This window comes from Gekko japonicus, unplaced genomic scaffold (assembly GCF_001447785.1).
Source record: "Gekko japonicus isolate JY-2015 unplaced genomic scaffold, Gekko_japonicus_V1.1 scaffold1870, whole genome shotgun sequence".
In the NCBI taxonomy this organism is placed as follows: Eukaryota; Metazoa; Chordata; class Lepidosauria; order Squamata; family Gekkonidae; genus Gekko; species Gekko japonicus.
In genome coordinates, this window is record NW_015168711.1 from 298,851 (window position 1) to 317,839 (window position 18,989).

Sequence of the window (18,989 nt, forward strand, 5' to 3'; positions counted from 1 at the left end):
GAAAGAGAGAAGAGGAAAACACAAAGGGAGGGAGTCTGAGGGAAGGGGGGGCAGGAGCTCTTACCCAGCTAGCGAGTGGTGCGCAGGCACCGGCCTCCGCAGGTCTTTCCCACCTGACGGCCGTGGCGGGCGACCGGGGAAAGGTGTTGCTGGGGCCTCAGGAGGTCCTCCCAGAGGCCTCCAAGGGGGCTCAGAAGCCGGGGGGGAGGGCAATGACGGCGCTCAAGAGGCCAGCTCCCCACCAGGCAGCCGAGCAAGCCAGTGGTGTACGTGGCGGTGAAGCAGCAGCAAGCGAGGGATGGCTGCTTGGCGCCTACGCCAGCTGTGGACAGGGCAAGGCGGCGAGGCTCGCTCCTCTCCCCACCACCACCCAGCCAATGGCACGTCAGTAGCCCCGAGTGGCAGCCCCTCCGCTCACCGCGGAGGTTGAGTTGGCAAAAGTGGGCCGGGGGGTTTAAACCGGCCCCCCTTCCAGTGGCTCGGTTGCCCCCCCACCCCCCGGCTGTGGGGAAAGCGAAGAAGCCGGGGCCAAGAAGGAAGGGGAGGGGGTTTAAACCGCATCCCCTTCCCGCAGCTCGCTGGGCCCCCCCACCCCCGCGGCTGTGGGGAGAGCTTGGAAGCAGGGGCCGAGAAGGAAGGGGAGGGGGTTTAAACTGCCTCCCCTTCCAGTGGCTCATTTGGCCCCCCCCACCACGGCTGCGAGGGGAGAGCATGAAAGCCGGGGCCAAGAAGGTAGGGGAGGGGGTTTAAACCGCCTTCCCTTCCAGCGGCTCGCTCGGCCCACCCCCACCCCTGCGGCTGCAGGGAGAGCAAGGAAACTGGGGCCGAGAGAGAAGGGGAGGGGGTTTAAACTGCCTCCCCTTCCAGTAGCTCGTTCGCCCCCCCACCCCCATGGCTGCGGGGGGAGAGCGTGGAAACCGGGGCCAAGAAGGTAGGGGAGGGGGTTTAAACTACCTTCCCTTCCAGCGGCTCGCTCGGCCCACCCCCGCGGCTGCAGGGAGAGCGAGGAATCCGGGGCCGAGAAAGGGGAGGTTGTTTAAACCGCCTCCCCTTCCAGCGGGTCGCTCGCCCCCCTCCCGCGGCTGGGGCACGCTGGCAGGCCAGCAAGGGCAGTGGAAATAAGGCTTGCACCCTGCAGACAGTCCATCCTGGCCGAGGACCGGAGCAGAGTGAGCTGAAGACACTGGCCGGGGCTGACATGGGCGGGACTCTACAAAGCAGCCAGTCAACCCAGCCAGCGTCTTCTGACTGGCAGTTTATGCGGCCAACCTATTTTGGCGCGCATAGAACGTTGTGGGACCAAAACTCAATTATATATAAGGACAGGATACTTCCACAGAGTCAGGAGCACGCCACAACAGCCCTTCTAAGGGATGAAAGCCTCTGCAGTTTCTAAAAACCCCCACAAGGGAATTTATTTGGTGAGCCTTTCTAGGCAAGAAATTTCACAACAAATGTCACCACTGAAAAAAACCCTATTCCTTGTCACCTCCCCTTTTTACTTCAGAAGGACCAGGCAGCTCCAGCAAAATCTTCCCTGACCACCTTAGAGACTGAGGAATTCATACAAGAGGATGGTTCTTCTATGCCATTTTTTAATAATTGAAATACAGTGGATGTCACCCCAACATGAGAAGGGGGTTAGTCAGGTTAAGTTCATAGTTTTCAGTATAATGAGTCAGACTATTACTCAGTCAAGCCAGTAAGCAGGTCCCTGCTGTTCAGTGCAGAATACTACAGGAAGCAAGTGTAAAGTCTGGAGCACCAGCATAGGGTGATCACTCTACCAGAAGGGCAGGTTGCCATTATCTTCAGCAGCTACCTTCAAGCATCTTCAAAGGTAGCTTCACAGAACACATGCATAGGGGGCTTTAATTCTCTTCAGAGCTATCTGAGACAACAGTTAACAAAGGGATCTGCTTAAAGTACCTCCCAGTACCAGGAAGAAAGAAGAATCAGGCATGTCGCATAACATTTGGGTAAAGATCACAACTTTACAAAAAAAACCTTTATCATTTACAACAACCAACTTTTGTTAACCAGAAATTTTACTGGCAGCAGGCCAGTACTTTCCTCAAACAAAAACAACAGTATCCTTTGAGCAGGAGAACTGAAAAGCAGAGACTGCCAAAAGGAGGAGGATGACAATCCAAGAAAAAGATCAGGCTTTTGCACAAGATCTTGGGAACAGTGAGGATTTATACTGAAAAAAATTGTTGAAATTAATGCAACAAAATTTAAGAAAGACAACTGGGACAGAGACTCTTAAAGACTGTAACAAGACAGCCCTGAAGTCTCACGTGGTGGACTTAAAAATCTGCCAGGCAGCCTTAAGCTTTATGAAGTACTGCCTAGCTTTTCAACTTCAAGAGAATGCTTTTGAGAAGCAGCCAGCATCCTTGAATCCCACTTAACATGAAAGCAGAACGGATCCAGTGTTTTGTAAAGTCTTGAGGTACAAAGTGTACCAGCAACGTTTGACTTTTTCTACAGTAAATTTCTGATGACTCTGGCATCAGTATGCTTTTCCACAACCTTCTGCCTCATGCGCAAACCAAGAAGAAAAAAACCACATTCAAATTACACACATACTGGAAAGTTGTTAATATGTTTTCCAATACAGAATCTCAAGGGACTCTTTCTAAAATATCTAAATATGCAGAAAATCCAGTACTTATTATGTTTTTAATTATCTAGCAGATGGGACAGTAGTCTAAAGGAAGCAGTACAACAAAACCCAACAGAGTAACTAGTACACCTCCTGTACATTTGGACTGACCTAGAATACAGGCAGCCAGGATAGTTGCTACAGAACCACAGCAAAATATTTTTGCATCCTTATATTAATAAGCATTGCCTCAGGGCATTCCAAATGCTAGAGAATTGGCTATGGGTTGTGAGGCATTTGCAAGTCATTTTGCAGACAAAGTCTTGTCACTCCGCTGTGATCTTCCAGCCACACTTGATACAATAAGGGAACTGGAAGCCCCTTGGCTGTCTTCTGGTCCAGTGTTGGACCATTTCAGTCTGCTCTCCCAGGAAGAAGTTGACAGGACCCTGGCGGCTGTGAAGCCCACTACATGCCTCCTTGACCCTTGGCCATCGTGGCTGGTGAAAGTCTGCAGCAATGAGGTGCAGACTCCTCTGAGGGAGATTATCAATCTGTCCCTATCAATGGGAACCTTCCCAGAGGGATTAAAGGAGGTTGTAGTCTGCCCCTTCCTAAAAAAACCCTTCTATGGACCCTATGGTCCTTACAAACTAACGCCCAGTGTCTAATCTACCGTTCCTGGGTAAGGTAGTGGAGAAGGCAGTAGCAACACAGCTCCAGGCTTTCCTGGAGGATGCTAATATCCTGGATCCCTTCTAGTCCGGTTTTCACCCTGCCCACGGGACAGAGACGGTGTTGGTCACCTCAGTGGATGACCTCTGGAGACACCTGGATCGAGGTGGATCGGTGCTGCTGATACTCCTTGATCTATTTGCAGCGTTCAATACGGTTGACTACGATCTGTTGACCCACCGCCTTGCCGATGTGGGGATAAGGGGGCTTGCCTTGAAGTGGCTGACCTCCTTTCTCCAAGGTCAGGGACAGAGGGTGGTACTTGGGGGGGGGGTTCTCAGCGACACCAGCTAGAATGTGGTGTGCTGCAGGGGTCGATTTTCTCCCCAATGCTGTTTAATATCTACATGCACCCCCTCGCCCAGATTATCCAGAGGTATGGGCTGGGTTGTCACCAATATGCAAACAACACCCAGCTCTATCTACTGATGGATGAACACCTGGACTCTGCCCCAGAAAATCTGGACAGGGCATTACAAGCCGTGGCTGGTTGATTAAAACAGAGCAGACTGAAATTGAATCCATTGAAGATGGAGGTCCTGTACCTGGGTCACAGGGGACTGGGATCGGGCTTCCAACCTTTGATGGGACCTTATTGGTGCCAGTGCCGAAGGTGAAGAGCGGGGGGGGGGGGATTCCCGGGCGGGCCTCACTAACTATGGAGGCCCAGGTGGCTGCCACCGCCAGGTCTGCCTTCTTCTATCTGAGACAGATCAGACAGTTGGCCCTATATCTCACTCCCCGGGATCTGGCTACAGTGACCCATGCAATGGTCACTTCCAGATTAGATTATTGTAATTCTCTCTACGTGGGGCTGCCATTGATTCTGCTCTGGAAACTAAAGCTGGTGCAGAACGCAGCAGCACAGGTACTGATGTTGCTGCCTGTGCGGGCCCACATTCGCCTGGTGCTGCGCGAACTGCACTGGCTGCCTATTGAGTACCAGATCCGTTTCAAGGTGTTGGTGCTTACCTTTAAAGCCCTATACGGCCAGGGGCCCGCATATCTGTGAGACCGCCTCTCCCTCTCCTGAAGGGCTTTACGATCTGCCAATCCACATCTTCTCATAGTCCCTGGCCCCAGGGATGTCCACCTTGCCTCGACTAGGGCCAGGGCCTTTTCAGCCCTGGCCCCTACCTGGTGGAATGAACTCCTATACGAGATCAGGGCCCTGCGGGACCTTTGACAGTTCCACAGGCCTGCAAGACAGAACTCTTCCACCAGACTTTTAACTAAGGCGATGGACGTCCCTCCCTCTTTACTGGGCCTCCCCCCAACTGGTCAGAACTGCATATCAGAGTTGGCATCTGTGAGGTTTTAATGCCAATGACAACAGCACCTGATGAAGGCCACTGTGGTATTTTGCTAGTGTTTTAATCGTATTAATTGTGTATATTGTATTTTTATCAGACTTGATGTAACCCGCCCTGAGCTTGCCATGCAAATTGGGTGGAAAGGCAGCATAGAAGTGTTAAATAAAATACAATAACTATACAAAAGAACCAGCTCTCTTCCCTCCCATTACCTCTGTCCAGAGTCAAATGGCCACTATCCTCCAACTGCAGCGCAAAACCTGCAGCTACTGAGGGCAGACAACAATACTGGTGGCTAGGATAATGGACTAGATCCATCTTAATAAAAGCGCTACAGAAAAAAATGCTGTGCAAATGTAGGTGATCACGTTATTCCCAACTGAAATAGATGCAATAAAATCTGTTAAAACATTGTATTTCATAGCTTGTTGGAATACTTGGCAAGCTTGGTTGGAGAATGCAGGCTAAATAAAAATACTGTGGAACTGAATCTAGCTGGTCTGGAAAACTATTAGCAAGGAGAAACAAATAAAGACCTAAAAACGATTGCATTCTGGGCTGAGCACTAGAGCGCATTACATTTTGGTTTTACACATACCACTGCATAATAACTGATTTAGTTTTTTCCAGCGTTTCTATCACACATCTCATTCATTTGATTAATTTTTTAGTTCTGCCTAAGAGATAGCTGCATAATAAATCAACGAGACTTTCTGACATCAGTATGTGCCAGAACTGCCTTCTGCTGGCTGTTGAACTGTTTCAAAGGAAGTGCTGCTATGACTCCTCCAAGAAACACTATCATTATCGGGACAGCAGGGGGGAAAAATGTGAACCCATAAATCAAAAACAACAATGCTCAAAGCAGTTTCCACAGTGACCCGGGTTAATACACTGAGCTGAACCACTGTACACAAGTGCATGTCAATTTTTCACTTAGGACCAAGATTCTATTTCTTGCCTGTAATAGATTTCTATTAAATATTTATAAATTATGCAAACTAATTTCCTTTTCCAGTAGGTTAGACAGTACTTTCTTGGGAATAAAATGCTTATAGTGATCAACACAAAACTGGCTTTCAAGATACACTGTGGTACAGTGATTAGAGTGAGGGACTAGTATATGGAAGACCCAGGTTCAAATCCCCACTCTTCCATGGAAGCTTGCTTGGGCCAGTCATGCCTTCTCCACCTAACCAACCCCACAGGTTTGTTGTGAGGATAAAACGGAAGAGAGGAGAATGATATAAACCACTTTGGGTCAGGCAGAGTATAAATAAAATACAAAAACACATTTCAAATTAAAAGGTAAACAAAGATTTTGGAGACTGTCAGCTAGCATATGTAACTGACTGTCTTACGCTATGGATGCAATCAAGATACCCATAATTGTTTTTTGAAAACTCCCCTGATTGAAAGCTGCATATGCAAAAAAATTTCAATTGTTAAAAAATGTTACACAATCGAAGGCCTAAATCAATGAGGAGGACAAAATTCTTAAGTCTTTTAAGCATGACAAGCCAAATGCCTGTGGGAAAACTTTCACTGACATTAAGGTAAGGATTACAAACTAATTTCTAAGTAAAGGCTAGAAGTCAAAGATGAGCATACAAAATACACCTTCAGTATGTGTGAATTATTACAAAAGCATACATATATGGTTTGAAAGAACTACTTAATAAAGCAAGTTTTAAAAATCAAAGCTTACTAAGTATCTCTCCTCTTGTCTCATACTTGGTGTGCGGATCATGTGGTTCTGCTCCCCCCTCCAGTCTCCAAATCGGCGGAAAAAATAGTTAGATAAAAAACGGTTGATGGGATCTCTAATGATATTGATGTATACTGGTTGGTCTCCTCCAAACCTGGAAAATGAAAATCAAAATATGACATCAGAATATTGCAGATACCTGCTTATAATGTTTCAAAATCCATTGTCTGAAGGCTTTTTCTAAAGAATAAAATTAAAAGCATCTGCAACATCGGGAACTTGATGAATTGTGATTACACTGAAGCCAAGTATTTTAAGGCCTTCTTAAGCCTGAGGGCTACTAAAGCAGACATTATATAAACCAGAGGAATCTTAGTATTAGAACCCACAAGGCAATGCACTGAATTATCTTCCCACGAGGCATCAGAAAGCTAATACTGGAGATAAACTTGTAATCGTGTGGCTATAGTTAATCTAACCTCTGTGTGTCCATCTGCAAAGTAAGTTGTTAACAATTGAGCTCAGCATGATACTTACCTACCAAAACAGTTCAATTAGAAGTTGAAAGAAAGCTTTAAAATAATACACTTTTTTGGGGTGGGTGGGGGGACACCATGTTAAGGCCTGTATTTCCTAAATATATATTTATCATCCTTCCATATGTTGAAAGGGTGAAACCTACTCTTTAATATATTATTTCGTGCTGAAGGGGAATATTTAATTGAAAACACGAAGAATTTTTGGCATTCCTTGTTTTTGAAAACAGGGGCCCATGTACAGAAAGAACAATAAGAACCAAGGGTTTGGGGTTTTTTGCTTTCAGGTAACAACTGATTTATGGTGTTTTCAAGAGATGTTCACAGGCAGGTTTTCAAGGCCAGAGATGTTCACAGGCGGTTTAGCCATTGACTGCCTCTGTTTCACAACTCCTAGTATTCCTTGGTGATCTCCCTTCCAAACACTAACCAGAACTGAACCTGCTTAGCTTCCAAGATCGGACGAGACTGGGCTAGCATGGACTATCCAAGTCAGGGCTTTGGCCAAGTAGCAGACCGGTATTGATAATCCAGACTTGAAACATTTGCACTACGTGACAATAAATAATAAGAAGCCAAACTGATGTCCAATTCAACATAACCCTTAGTTATTCATAAGAAGGTTTCATTGGTCTTCCATATAACTGCTGTGGCACAAAATATTTATTCATTTATTTAGTGATTTTTATTCCACCCTCTCCAAAGTGGGCTCAGCACGGATCACAACAATCAAGTCAAAGACTCATTACAATAATCACATTAAAATCATTAAAACAATAAACAATAAAATTGGTAGCAACTATATAAATCTGTTGGGGCCACAAGGTGGAATCAGAATGCGCCCTTTCAGCGGGTTGGGAACTAGAGCAGGGAAGCCAACTAAGACGAAGCAAACCCACCGCCTCAACCAACAATGACTGATAGATAGAAATAGGAAACTCATACCAATCACTGGTACACACATGGAGAATTTTGTTGAGGTGAGAGGGTGGATTAAAAAAAGGCTTGAAATATGTGAAAACAAAAGTGCTGTAGCATAAATTTTAGTTCCAATGGCATCAATGGGATAAAACCTGCAGTTTAAGTGTGCACCTATAAATAATTAAGTCCACCAATCAATCACCTACAAATCCTTTAAAATGGGTCATCTTCCAAGTTTGGTCTTGAAAGTGACCTGGCTGCTTAAACAGACAATATGTGCTCAGTTTCTTTCTCACTAAGCTTCTACTAAATAAAGAAAGGAGTGCTGGTTGTAACACAGACAATGAATATACCACAAATGAAATCACTTAGGTCAATCAGTTCAGGCATGTTTAATTCCCACTAAATTCAACAAGATAATGTGGTAATCCTAAACACACTCACTTGAGATTAATTGGGCTGTCCAACATTTAAATACCATGACATTTAGAGTCGCCTAGCTTTTTTTGGATTGTACTCGGGATGTTCTGCACTAATGTCATATTAATGAAATACAAAATCATTCAAAATAAATTACAATCTGGATTTGCAATTTGAAACACAACTTTATTTGACAATCAGACAGCTGTGGACTTCTTTCAAACTTTTGCTCCATTTGGCATTTGTACCAATTTGTAGATTTTCCAGTAGAAGAGCTTGAAATATTATAAGCTGTGTTTATATGATTATTCAAAAAGTTCACGACTGAACAAAAATTTCCATGTGAAATAGCAGCTGTCGGACAAAATGAATACTGAGGATTCCAACAAACCAGATTTCAAATATATTAACAACATAGATCAGCAAAACAGAATGACTCAAAACCACAAGGTATGGAGAATGAAACCCTGCAAGTCACATGCATCTCCCAGTCTACAGAGGTGGACGGGATGCTTTGGCCAATCAAGAAGAACAGGGATTCACTGTACGTTTGCTTGTGCTTCCCCTAATGCTACCCCCTTCTGAATGATGCCTTGAAGTCCCTCACAGTAAGGCAGTACAGGGAAAACCCACTACAGATTTGTCTTTGTTCCATGAGGGAAGGTGCTGGGACCAAACTGGAGTAGCAAATCTCTCTTATAAAACTGCTTGGATGGGTACAACAGGACATAAGACATCATCCTATAAAGGGGTAAAGAGAAAGAGGCATTACAGAAATTTCTATTCCCCATATTTTCATCAATTCAGTTCCCTGAGGAGGCAAACGGGTGTTTGATTAAATCTGGGTAAGAGGGGACACACACACACGAACACATGAAGCTGCCTTACACTGAATCAGACCCTTGGTCCATCAAGGTCAGTATCATCTGCTCAGACTGACAATGGCTCTCCAAGGGTCACATCACCTACTGTCTGCTCCTTTTAACTGTAGATGCCAGGGATAGAACCGGGGACCTTCTGAACAGCAAGCAGATGCTCTGCCATTGAGCCATGGCCCCCCACCCACGGAGGAGGTGAATTCAGAGGTGAGGGAATACCTTACTCTCCCCAGGTGCATGTACCGCCATCTCTCTCTCCTCTTTTTACTCTCTTCTCCTTTTTTCTTTCTAAAAAGAGGCCAGGCTCACAGTCATCAAGCCAAGCGCCCAAAAGCAGGAAACAGTTCAAGGGACAGGGGAGATGGACAAGGAGAAACGGCTGGCAGACATTTCTACTCTAATTCTGCCTCCATGTTCAGAGGCAGTGACAGCTTTCCCGAAGAAGGCTGCTATTCCATGAATAAAACGTATAACCAATTTCTCTTTTTACACAAGGCTTTTTATTTGAAAATTAAAAGCTCCATTAACAACTGTAACTTAAAAACACTTAGCAATGTAGTGATACCAGTATGTATTATACATAATCTGTACTAGTGAATCTGATTTACTTAGAAAGGAAAACTCTACATGTACAAGCTGCCTTAAAATAAATTCTTCATTGCCCAGGTGTGACAAGTTATCCTTGGAAAGCAATTCTCCAGTGTAATCCAAGAGTTCTTATTGATGTGAATAGAAGTACTGTTAAAATTTAGCCACAAGATCCAAATGACAGTGTCAATTAATATGTGAAGAGTAATATGCTGATGGTTTATATTTTCCATGAAGGATGGCTCCTTTACCCACTAAGTAAAGTGGTTTCTCTTCTAGTGACGTTAGAGGGAGCTAACTAATCCAACACACGTACAATTTGTATACTATCCCAAGAACTGAGTTCAAGGGGCAACATGTTTACTTATTTTCTGCAGCCACTTCCTTGCAAGTAAAACAGTTTGTATTCTAATGCATCTAAACAATCAAAGCACAATCTGTGAATCAAAAATGTCACCTGTAACATTTTGACAAAGAGTCCTAGACATGATCAATGGGGGAAAAAACTGTCATCAATAAAGCCCCTGTTTATCCTATTAGCTGTTGTCACAAAATTTGCTTTCTATTAGCTGTCTTTTGGGGAAAGCTCGAAGAGTCGGACTCGACTGTGCGACTGAACAACAACAACAAAACAAACTTTTCCTAAGTAAAGGTACAAATACTAGAGAGAATTTTTTTTAAGTCACCTGTACAAGAACAAAGAACAAAAAAAAAAAGATTATTAGAACAGACTGCAAACCAACAAAAAATAGCTTATGGTATATAAGTTGCATTTTAAAGGAGGGGCAAATTTTTGTTGTTGTAGTACATCTGGCCAATATGTTTAAAAATTGACTGCACTAAATTGAGACACTGAAGTACTTAAGGGAAGTGATGAAGCTGTGAGAATTACTCTCATCTACTGAGATCACCTAGCATAGGTCTACCTTCCAGGTCCTGTCACTATGAAGGTAGAACAGGTTTGAAGAGATGAGCATTTACAGCTACAGTCCTAATGCTATGGAATGAGCTCCCAGTAATAAACAGCTATCCTTTCTGGGCAGCACAGATGTTCATTCTCAAGAATATAAAAGTGTTTCAAAGACACATTCACTGCATTCCAAAGGAATTTCTTTTAGGACCGAGAATGTATAGTTAGACAGCTTCCTAAAGCCAGTCCTGACTTTAGGAAAAGGGTAAGATCCACCTGCAGCTGCAAAGCTCACTTTGGTTTAACCGCTGCTCTGCTTTAATAATTTTAAAGGCTATGTGTCAGCTATGCTGCCATGATGTTTATGGGCGAGAGTGCATCTGCTTGACCTGTGTACCAACTGATGCCGCATTCCTTTCTCCTTGCTTATCGATGACCTTGCTAGCTAGCTGTCTGTGTAGTGTCTTCCCATCTATTACCCATGGGATAGGTTTCGATTCCCAGCTTTGGCTTTAACGACCTGGGGCAGGCCAATTGGCCTAGGAGTGGGTGTGTGTGTGCGTACAGATACCCTATATCCCATTATGCTTGTAGGAAAGTAGCCATTCCTAACAGTGACAATGTTACTGCCTCTATAGCTCTTACAATAAAGTATAACCTTACGTTAAGCATGTACTCCTTTGTTTGGCTGTGGAACCTGACACTATGTTGGCATTATGAGCAGCAGTTTAAACCACATGTTGTCCATGAAATATATATTTTATTGTGTTATTTTTATATGTTGTGAAGGATGCTGCTTTGATTTGTCACATGCACAGAGAGATGGGATGTAAACCAGTCTAGGAATTATGTTACTAGAAGACCCGAAGCAGAAAACTAAAGAAAAGCCATGTTAAGTACAAATTCAACTGTTTTTCAATAGTTTGATTATTAAAAAGGAACCAGCTTTTCTTCAACCAATGGAATCGAAGGGGTGGAAGAATGTGTCTTTTGTACAATACCAAGGAAACGTCTCTAAGTGTTATGCTTTTCACTTTAAACCCCCTACCTTTCATATTTATTTTCTTTAAGGCTGTCATTTAACATGAGTTAAAATGGCCCTCAGTTAGCAAGACCTGAGCAAGGCTGTTAATGATAAGATGTTTTGGAGGACATTAATTCATAGGGTCACCATATGGAGGAAGCAACTTGACGGCACTTAACACACACAGGCTAAGCTGTTTATTTTAATATTGCCCTTTTTGCTGATGAAATGTAACTTATATAATTTGTAATTGTAACCTTTTCAACCACACCACAGAGAATATGATTGACAGAACTGCAAAACGGAGCTAGGGACAATTGCTGAAAAATATGAACTATGCACGAAGAACCCCAAAAGGACTAAAACTCCCTCAAATAACAGAAACACTACCTATACCTTTTTTAAAAAGAATGCTTACAGAACTCTTAGTGGCTGTTGGGAGTAGCTAAGCTACCACAACCATACTGCCAAGTGTGTCAAGCCTTGGTTTCTGTAAAACAAAGGCATGTGGGGGGGGGAGGTATAGATTAGGAGGCTGAAACAGTCCTGAAAAGGATCCTGTCCCTCCTCCGCTGTCATGTCCCCTGATGGAGGAGAACTCAATAGGGACAGGACAAGTGACAAACTACTAGAAACTCAGTACCCACACAACCTGGCCTGGCTACCCCAGCCAGATGTTTCCAAGGGACAGGCTGTTAGGGACAGGTAAGAAGGGAAAGGCTGAAGTCATGGGGGACATAAAAGGTAGGTTAGCCGATATAAATTCTGGTTCAATACTTTGTCATTTTTTATAGTGCTGAATTCTATAATTGAAGGGCCACCTATTAGGCATGGGTAAATATATTAAATAGCTGGCAAAAGGTTTTCACATCTATGGTGTCTTCTGCTATTAACATTAGGATGAAGGAATTTTTTTTAAAAAAATATATACCAATTTAACGCCCCAAAATGAAACCAAATATATTCTACTGAGAAATATCAATTATGGAAATGTAGCCACAATGAGCACATGTTTTGGAAAAGTTTTAAGCACATATTTTGGGAAAGTATACCAGTTAAAATTTCAAAGTTGTATTTCAAGAGAAATCTATCGAATAATGAGCTATAGAATGCCAAATGAACCAAAGTGTGTACTGTTAGGGCTTGTACCTGACTATATTTCAAAAGTGCATAAAGGCATGATTCTTGATTTACTTACTGTAAAAGAAGTATTATTCTCACAGAATCAGAAAAAGGCAGAAGGGCCGAATATAAAATCTTGGACTGATAAAACGTAAGAGATTTTGAAACTTTTAAAACTGACGGAGTTGGTTAGATCAAGAGCATCGATCCTACTGTTAGTTAGCTGGAATCCTTCCTTTGAGTTTTGGAAAAGAGAACTCCATTTAGATTTTGACATTTTTAACTGTGTAGCTTTGTGTAATGGAGTGTAAATGAATGTGGATGAAATTTTATGGTACCAGTGGTAGCAGTTTAGTTGTAGTAAGTATTATAATGATTTATCATTCACTTGTCTCAGTGAGCTGCATTAAAACATATTTTTGTTTATGATCTGCTCATCTCACTGAAAATGGAAAAGGATAATAATTATGAACTGTAGACGTATAGAAACGTAAATAAAGCAGGTGTTTTTATATTATTGTATTTACTGAGATTTGGAAATGTTTCAATCTCTGAAACGTTTCATGATTGATACCTTAGAGACCTTGAATTAGGAGGAAAGGCAGTATAGAAAAGAGATGGGCTTCACTTGAACCAAAAGGGAGCCAGGCTGCTGGTGATTAATATCAAAAAGTGGCAGAGCAGCTTTTAAACGAATCCCAGGAGCTGGGGAGCCTCCAGGTTGGGACAAGTCAGTCCAAAGGGATAATTATGTAAACACTCAGGGTAATACTGATAGAAGCATAACAGAACTTGGGAGTGGGGGCACAGTAGCAACTGAAGACCATATGTAGCAAGTAAGGGTGTGCATTCACATCTACCAAAGCGGAAAATATATTCCCAAATATCTTATCAGTATTTTTCAGGTATATTTCAGCATCCCAAGGGTATCCAGGATTTTTTGGGAAAACCAAAAATGCAACAACAGCTGAGCTGGCGGGGAGCAGCATCCCCACCGGATCAGCCTCGGGCTCTCGTATAGTAGTACCGTTTAAAGGGACTGCAGAAGAGACTACAAAGCTAAACCAGTGGGGAAACTGCTCTCCGCCAGCTCAGCTGTCTTCCAGGCTGTCTTCTGAACCCTGTTTTAATGGACTGCGGAAGAAAGCCCAAAAACCAGCTGAGCAGTGGAAGCAATCAGTCCCCTCTCTCTGCCCTCTCTAAACCTTGCTTGTACAAACGTAGGCAGTTGTGACCATCACACATGACAGTGTACACACATGAGGTCCATTATTCCTACACAGAAATACTGGCAGATTACAAGATCATTGAGGCGTAACGCAAGCCTGTTTTAATAATCCAAGCACTTTCAAACACAACTTAGTATAGGTGACAGAGTTTCCAAAGGAATGGGCAGTTGTCACAGTGATATGATTGTGAGACAATACTAAAAACACCTGTATTAGTTGTGTGTGTGTGTATGTGTGTACATGAATATAAATAAATAAAACTTATCAGTGGAGAATTCTAGGGACGTACTGGCTGTTCTGTTTCCAGGTACAATTCTGAGTGCTGGTTCTTACCTTTAAGGCGGGTACCTTTACGTACCCTTGGGCCCTGAAGGACCACCTCCACCTGCATTGCATAGCAAACTAGATAAGATGCTCTTCTGAACCCCTGGCTGTATCTTGTTTTGTTTTATTGTTTTACTTATAAGCCACCCTGGGCAGTTCTCTGGAAAGGTGACATATACTTTTAAAATAAATAAATAAATAAATGAGTTTTCCAGAGCCAACACTTGACCTCAACCCTGCCAATTCTAGTGATGTTCTCGGCAAGCTGGCAGCTGCTCCTCCAGTCCCCCCCCCATACTTGAAGAGGCCCTTGATGACAATGGGCTCCCAGGATGGGGCCCAAGGATAGTGCCAATCCCCAGAGCAGAGAGCCCACACTGATGCTTTCCTCCAGAGCTGCAGACCAACCTGTGATAGTGGGCGATGTCATCATTCAGCACTGGCTGGGCAGCAGCAATGCAGGGAAAGATTGAGACTCAATGGAGGCAGCCAGCGGACCCAGCAGCATCAGACACTTCCATGACCAAGATAGCCTGGCTCAAGCCGAGGCAGGGCCACGTCAGTTCTGGCCCCAGGGAAGGTCAGGAATTGGTAGTCTGGCAGATGCCTGTCCAGGACCTGGCCAGTTAGAAGAAGGACGAGGGCAGGCCAAGGTGGGGGCTGCAGCTGGGAGGGGTGGTACCCAGGTGGTGGGGCAGAGGGCAGTGAACAGGAAGAAGGGGGGTATAAAAAGGGGCTCCAGAACCAAGCCAGGAAGAGTGGAAAGGAGCCTGCACCTAAAGTCAAGGCAGCAGCAAAGATCCAGGGAGGAGAGGTTAGCCACAGGTGCTGTAACCCTTACTCCACTTCACCGCGGGAAGCCCCAGGGTGATGGGACACTGCTGTGGGAAGGGCAGATGGGCAAGATATGCTGTGACAGTTATGTTGATGGAATGGTGCATTGGCATCCCGGATATGGACAGAGTATGGGAAAGATGCACTTCTCCAGACAGAGAAGGTTGTTTACCACCAAAAGGGAAAACACACTAGCTTTTTGACGTGGTAATACCCCTTGATTGGAGGGACCATGGACTGGTTGGCTTGAGCCCCAGGTTATGGCACTCAGATAGGTGAAGGCCCAAGAGGGGTCTGAAAGGGAGCTGTTCCTTTGTGGGGGGGCATTTGTAGTTGTTGGAAAAGTACCCTCACATAGATGAATTGCAATGAGGATGATAGAGGGGAATGACACCAAACACCTTGCAGGTGTGCCCTGGAATAGGGGCACCATGCAACCAGCAAATACTAGATGTCCAAAGATTGTAAGTAACTAGCCAGTGGCTTTTCTTTATTTTGCTTAGTTTTACCTAGAATCTGTCTTATAGCTACCTTGAGTCTGCACCTTGTAGTAACAGAGTTATTTAACTAAAGAGTCTGCATACTTCCCTACTCACAGCTTTGCACTTGGGTACACAAATGACTCTAAGAGAGAGAAAGAGGCAGATTTTACCTTGAGGTGGTGGCATGCTATCAAAGAGGAGCAATTAGTGACTTTCTGCCCCAGCTTCCTGGCTGGGCTTTGAACTGGCAGGCGAAGTCTGGAGAGAAAGTACCCTCGTGTCTATGGGGCAGTAGGGCCATCCTGCCACAGATGCAGTGGAGGAGGCCAGTGGGGTGGCGCTGGCAAGGGAAGCGCCTCACATGAATACAGTGTTCATTAAGGAAAGCCTGATTGGGACTATAAATATTTTATCATCTCTAACATTCTGGAAGATGCATACAGCTACACATTCACTGATCTACAATCTGCTTGTATTGCTAACAGCTATCAGAAGTTAACCATGATTCTATTTGCTAACCACCCACCACATATATCAGGCCTGATTTGACATACAAGCAAAACAAGCTGCTTCTTAGGACATCATATCACAGGGGTGCCATGGGAAGAGATACAAGTCCCCTGTAACCTCTGCCACTCAGTTCAAGTGTAAACCACCTGGTCTGCAGTCTGCCTTGCACCTGGCCAGTGGCACAGGAGGAGGGTACTTGGCACAAGAAAATGCCTTGAGCTGCCCATAGCCTTGTTGGCGATGCCTCAGCCATCTCCACACGCACAGAGTTAATGCTGAATGCTAAGCCTCCACTGGCAACCTATTGTTTCAAGCCTGTCTGGGGAATGTGGGAAGAGAAGAAAAGCCATCGTTTTACCATGAAGACTGTTCATTTCCCCTGGCCACTTGTAGCTACCTTCTCTGACAAAGGAGCAAGCATGGTATTCCACTAGTCCAGGCATGCACTATGAACCCAATGTACCTATAACCATGTAGTTCATAATTATTTAGGTTTGGCAACGGAGGACATTATAGTGTTTAGTGCTTGTTGAACTCGTGAGAACAAAAATAACTTGTAACTATTAATTGAAACTCACTGTGCAGAGCAAGACTACTTGATGTTGGAAAGGTCTACCACAACAATATGCAATATTGGCTGTAGTATAGCTAGCGATAAATTTCTCATTGGCATTAAGGGAAAGGGAATTTCATCCACAGTAAGCAACAGAGCTCCAGAGACATCAACATTTTTCCAGAGTACGTATCGTTTCACCATGGCACATGCAGATTGTATTATAGTCATTACCACCCTTCCCTTGTTTATATTTGCATAACACACCAACTAAAACGATTGCTTAAACTAAAAAAAATATGGCCTGTATTCCTCCTCCCCCCAATGGCATTGCTGCATTCTGAGGATCAAACCCTGCCTGGAACACACACTTAAATTTCAGTAGACTGTTTAAGTCAAATACAAGCCCACACTTAAGGAAAAACAGTACAGACATGGCCTTTCTTGTAAATTCCTCCTCATTAAAATATTTTCCTTCTTTCATAACTCAAAATTTTACTCCTGATTGTAAATCTCTCTAAAGCTATTTGCTTCAAGAGAAACATTTTATTTTATACTGAAAACTGACACAGTATCTTTTTGGTCACTGAAGAGTTTAATTCTTTAAACATTTAAAAACTTACACATCTCAAATTTTTATGAATAATGGTAAATAACCTTGCTTCAACACCGCCAACCGCATCCCACCACATGCTAGAATAATGATACAGTAGAAAGTATAACACAGCATTTAGGGGTGTGCAGAGGTTTTTGCTTTTGTTTTTGTTTCTGGTTCAGGTCTATTGGTCGGTCCCCCCACCCCCCAATTGAGATTTCTGGAAAATGCCAGATCCCAATACCAGCAAAGTATTCTGTTCCAGGATTTTTTGGAAATCCCAATTTTGGGGATGTCCAACAGACCTGAGATGGAAAAAATGGGGGGGAGGGTTTTCCAACCCAGGAGCAGCAAAGCTGCAGAACACCGCTCAGCATTGGCTCCTGCCTCTCAGCTGTTTCCCAAATCTTTCTGCAGCCCCTTTAAACCTTACTAATTTAAAGGAAATGCAGAGGAAAGGGGGGGGAACAGCTGAAAGGTGGGGAGCAGCTTTCCAGCCTCTCAGCTGTTCCCCCAATCTTTTCTGCAGTCCCTTTAAACCAGCCTGGTTTAAATGGACTGTAGAAGGAAAAAGGGGGGGACAGCCGATAGGCAGGGAGCAGTTTCCTAGCCTCTCAACTGTTTCCCTGATCTTTCCTGCAGTCCCTTTATACTAGCCTGGTTTAAGCAGACTGCAGAAAAAAAGGGGGGGGGGACAGCCTATAGGCATTTTTCAGGTATATTTTTGGCTTGGGAAGATCCGAATGCACACCCCAATAGCATTCAAAAGTTCATTGCTAAAGATATCTGAAGAATGTTCAAAAAACTCTTTGAACCGATGTACTGTGCTTTTAAAAAATAAGATTAAGAACAGCTGCAACCCTCCCCCCACATTTGAACTGGGTATCTGGCTTAAACCCTTCCCCATCGTATTTCTGATTGCAATCAGCACCACAACCCATCAAATTGCTGTGTGCCTTATCAAGGAAGGGGAAAGAAAGCCCCATAAGACACTTACACAGGCAGCTTTGGTGCAGTAGGAAATTATTAACTAACCATATGAAATCAGCCACCCCAGCTGCTATGTATTATTTTTAAAAAATCATGAACAGATAACATGTAGCATGTACCCACATCATATTTAAGGCAATTGAGAATACTAACCAAGTGGTTTCTGTTCTGTACCAATCCCCCCTCTCTGATTGTTATCTTTGCATTTCTCCCCCCCCCCCAACTTCAGTAACAAAATTTAACAGGAAGTTCCTTTTTGCTTATATTATTCCACAAAGCATAGTGCACACTGATGACAATGTGCAGGAAAAAAAGTTCACAGGGAAAAAAATACAACAAGCCCTGTTTCAAAAGCGATGGATGTTATTTTTTGAGGATCAAATATAGGTTCTCTTCTCCACAGTCAACTTCCATCAAATGCTATTCTTGCAACAATTGGGAAGCCCTATTAGATAATCCTCAAATACAACCTCAATTAAGGAACTGGACTAAAATTAAGCACTCTAAAGTGTATTTTATTTAGCTTTCCCCGATATAATTTTACTTTCTACCAATGATGCATGCAGCCCAGAGTGCTGGAAACCATAACCTTCCGGGCACAAGCATCAACATATCTGTTCAGCAGAAGGTGCTGCCAGTCCTTAAGCACTAAAAACAGCATCGGCCAGGGAACGAGTGGACATTTGCTGCTGGTACCTTCTGAAATCTT

General features: G+C 43.8%; 1 protein-coding gene across 1 annotated transcript in view; it reads right to left on the reverse strand.

The window, feature by feature from the left end:
- UST (uronyl-2-sulfotransferase) overlaps positions 1 to 18,989 on the reverse strand; it is a 115,995-nt gene that overhangs the window by 68,249 nt on the left and 28,757 nt on the right. Inside the window, exon 5 of the mRNA XM_015415551.1 lies at positions 6,365 to 6,518. Within this exon, the coding sequence (XP_015271037.1) occupies positions 6,365 to 6,518 (154 nt within the window). The remainder of the gene's footprint in view (positions 1 to 6,364; positions 6,519 to 18,989) is intronic.